Source organism: Protobothrops mucrosquamatus, unplaced genomic scaffold (assembly GCF_001527695.2).
Source record: "Protobothrops mucrosquamatus isolate PMUCROS unplaced genomic scaffold, P.Mucros_1.0 scaffold8426, whole genome shotgun sequence".
Taxonomy (NCBI): domain Eukaryota; kingdom Metazoa; phylum Chordata; class Lepidosauria; order Squamata; family Viperidae; genus Protobothrops; species Protobothrops mucrosquamatus.
In genome coordinates, this window is record NW_015394221.1 from 19,370 (window position 1) to 22,953 (window position 3,584).

Here is a 3,584-nt window from a genome sequence, read left to right on the forward strand (position 1 = left end):
CGCTGGCACACGTTAAAAAAATGAAATTTGATGCCCGCTCTCAAAAGAAAATATACATATACCCATACCCATACATGCACACACATATACATGATATTTATATGTATACACACATACATAAACATATACACACATACATATTTACATATCTGTATCTATCTCTATCTCTATATATCTCCATATATCTCTATATCTATCTATATCTATCTATATCTATCTATATGTGTGTGTGTGTGTGTGTGTGTGTGTGTATCTATCTATCTATCTATCTATCTATCTATCTATCTATCTATCTATCTATCTATCTATCTATCTATCTATCTATCTATCTATCTTCATTTTAAATACATAGCCGAAAAAAAGAGTCTTGAGAGTTAACAAGGTTAAAACTATATGGTACAAAGCTATTACACTTAAACGCTAAAATGTGCATCAAACTATAAAACATCAACACAGTGAATTATTTTAAAATAATTTCTTAAGGGAGCCCCCCCTACTTTTACAACCTTTCTGGTCACGGTTCTTAAGTGAATCACACGGTTGTTAAACAAATCCAGCCTCCCGCATTGACCTCGCTTGTCAGAAGCCGGCTGGGATGGAGGCTAAACGGCGGCTGTGAGACCCCATGAATTTTGATCCCAGGACCATAGCGGTGCCACGATGGTCATAAGTACGAGGACCGGTTGAAAGTCGCTTTTTCCCCCCCCAATGCCGCTGTAATTTTGAACAGCCGCTAAATGAATGTTGTAAGTCAAGGACAGACAACCTGTATAGCAGCATTGCTCCATCTCGGCCACTTGAAGATGGGTGGACTTCAACTCCCAGAATTCCCCAGCCAGCCTAGCTGGCTGGGGAATTCTGGGAGTTGAAGTCCACCCATCTTCAAGCAGCCGAGATGGAGAAATACTGCTGTACAGTAACCTCCAAGTCACACACACACACCTTCAGCCTCTTAGTAGGAGCCCCTCACCCTGAATAAAGACCCACCACCACCAGCATCCTTTCGTGGCTTGTCCCCCACCCCGTGGCCTCCATGGACTCCAAAGCCCACCCCCCTCCTTGCAGTGAGTTGTACTGAGCCCCCCCATCTCTCGGCTGAGGCTTATGGGGGCAGGAGTCCAACTCGCTGGGAAAAGTCTGGAGCCAGGCAACTGCCTGTCAGTTACGAGTTGCAATCAATGCACGCGTTCAGACGATCCGAGGCTCCCCCCTCACCTTGCAACGGACGTTTGGAAACGAGTCTAGTTCCCCGAAAACCGCAACTTCGGAGGCTTTTTTTTGGGGGGGGGTCAGCTAATTGCAATTTCCCCGGGGGGGGTAGGGAGGAGAAAGACCCTCTCCCGAGCGTGGGAACGCTGCAAGGGGGGGCNTGTACAGTAACCTCCAAGTCACACACACACACCTTCAGCCTCTTAGTAGGAGCCCCTCACCCTGAATAAAGACCCACCACCACCAGCATCCTTTCGTGGCTTGTCCCCCACCCCGTGGCCTCCATGGACTCCAAAGCCCACCCCCCTCCTTGCAGTGAGTTGTACTGAGCCCCCCCATCTCTCGGCTGAGGCTTATGGGTGCAGGAGTCCAACTCGCTGGGAAAAGTCTGGAGCCAGGAAACTGCCTGTCAGTTACGAGTTGCAATCAATGCACGCGTTCAGACGATCCGAGGCTCCCCCCTCACCTTGCAACGGACGTTTGGAAACGAGTCTAGTTCCCCGAAAACCGCAACTCCGGAGGCTTTTTTTGGGGGGGTCAGCTAATTGCAATTTCCCCGGGGGGGTAGGGAGGAGAAAGACCCTCTCCCGAGCGTGGGAACGCTGCAAAGGGGGGTATTTAGCGGGGATGTTGAACGGGGGGGGCTGTGGGGGAACCCCTTAGCCTCTCCCCCGCCCGGGCTCCGTTTGGGGGGGGTCTTCCCCCCAAAGTAGAGAGAGAGAGAGGGCCGGCTGCCCCTCCCAGCATGCTTTCAAAGCGGGGGGGGGGAGGAGGAGGTGGCTGGAACTACATCCCCCAGCGTTCCTGGCGGCAGCCTCCCTCGGTGGGCGGGGCTTCGGCTCGGCCAGGTAGATGCAGGTGAGCGGGATGCTGCCAGGGCGGCGGCGGGGAAGGAGCGCCGGGCTCGCTCCGCTCCGCTTCTGCCCTTTGAGGACCACGCCGGGGGGGGGGAGGAGGAGGAGGAGGAGGAGGAAGGGGCGCCCCAGAGGCTTGTGGGGGGGGGGAGGGAGGAGGCTGCCGCGTCGCACCTGTCCCAACCCGGATGCCACGAAGCCACACCTGTGGGCGCGTCCCCGTCCTTCTCTTCCTGGTGAAGCCTAGAAACCCCGGGGGTCTCCTCGTGGTCTCCCATCCCGAGACCCATCCGGACCCTGCTTACTTTCAGGGTCTAATCTGGCTTATTCCCCTGGTTTGACTCACTTCTCCTTCTGCAAGGAAGGGGCTGGAGTGACACACACACACACACACACACACACCGGCCATGGCCTCTCCTCCCGAGGACCAGCCCCCCAAGCCGGCCCCCGCCAAGCCCCTCACGGACCTGGACTTCCACTCCGGGGTGCAGATCGCGGAACTCAACCAACTCATCCAGGAGTACCAAGCCAGGACCCCCCAGGGCGGGGACGCCCCCGAATTGTTCCAAGCCAAAGATCAAGTTTTCGGGCTGCTGGGTGAGTTGGGGGCTTGGAGGGGGGGAGGAAACCCCTTCTAGCTTCGGGGATGGAGCTGCAGCTTTCTTAGCCCGGACCCTTCCCCGAATTGGACAAACCTGGTGGAATCTGGGTTTGTTTGGGCTAGCTTTGGGACATGCCAGTGAAGGGAGGGCTGCAAGGGCTTCTGGGGTGGGGGAGACCCTGATCCGGGCCGGCCTTTCTCAACCTCACCCACCTCAACTCAGGTGGACTTCAACTCCCAGAATTCCCCAGCCCAAGTTAGCTACTTGGACCGGGACCTACAGGTAGTCCTCGACTTATGACCCACGTTTTCTGTTGCTAAGCGAGACGGTTGCTAAGTGAATCCTGCCCCGTTTTACCAACTTTCTTGCCGTGGTCATTAAGCGAATCGCGGCCGTCGTTAAATGAGTAACGCGTCGTTAAGTGAATCCGGCTTCCCCATTGACTTGGCTTGTCAGAAGGTCGCAGGAGGGGATCAGGTGACCTCGGGAGGCCGCGACCGTCGTAAATACGAGTCCGTTGCCGAGCGTCTGAATTTTGATCACGTGACAACTAGGGATGCTGCAACGGTCGTAAGTTTGAGAAAAACGGTCCTAAGTCACTTTTTTCAACTTTGAACGGTCACTAAAAACAAACCGTTGTATGTTGAGGACTACCTGTAACTTCCTGGTGTAGGTAGAAGACTTGACCCCATATTTATATAGCAAAGCCACTGACCAGCGAGAGGTTTGTCCACCTGCATCGTTGTTCAGTTTGGTTCTCCTTCCTGTAAAAGGAGGATTGGCAGAACCTGGGGGAGGAGTCAAAAGAGGGATCAGCCTAGAATCCCTACGTAGCCATAAGCAAGCTAAGTTCAAACCAGCTTGAATTCTGGGGACCCTTATCTAACTCCTAGCAGGTGCCAACCGTTAGTTGAGAAGG

General features: G+C 53.9%; 1 protein-coding gene across 1 annotated transcript in view; it reads left to right on the plus strand.

The window, feature by feature from the left end:
- Nucleotides 1–2,470: 2,470 nt before the first annotated feature.
- Nucleotides 2,471–3,584, plus strand: part of LOC107300781 (protein MB21D2-like) — a 3,207-nt gene continuing 2,093 nt past the window's right edge. The window contains exon 1 of the mRNA XM_015830072.1: nucleotides 2,471–2,660. Coding sequence (XP_015685558.1) covers nucleotides 2,471–2,660 — 190 coding nt within the window. The remainder of the gene's footprint in view (nucleotides 2,661–3,584) is intronic.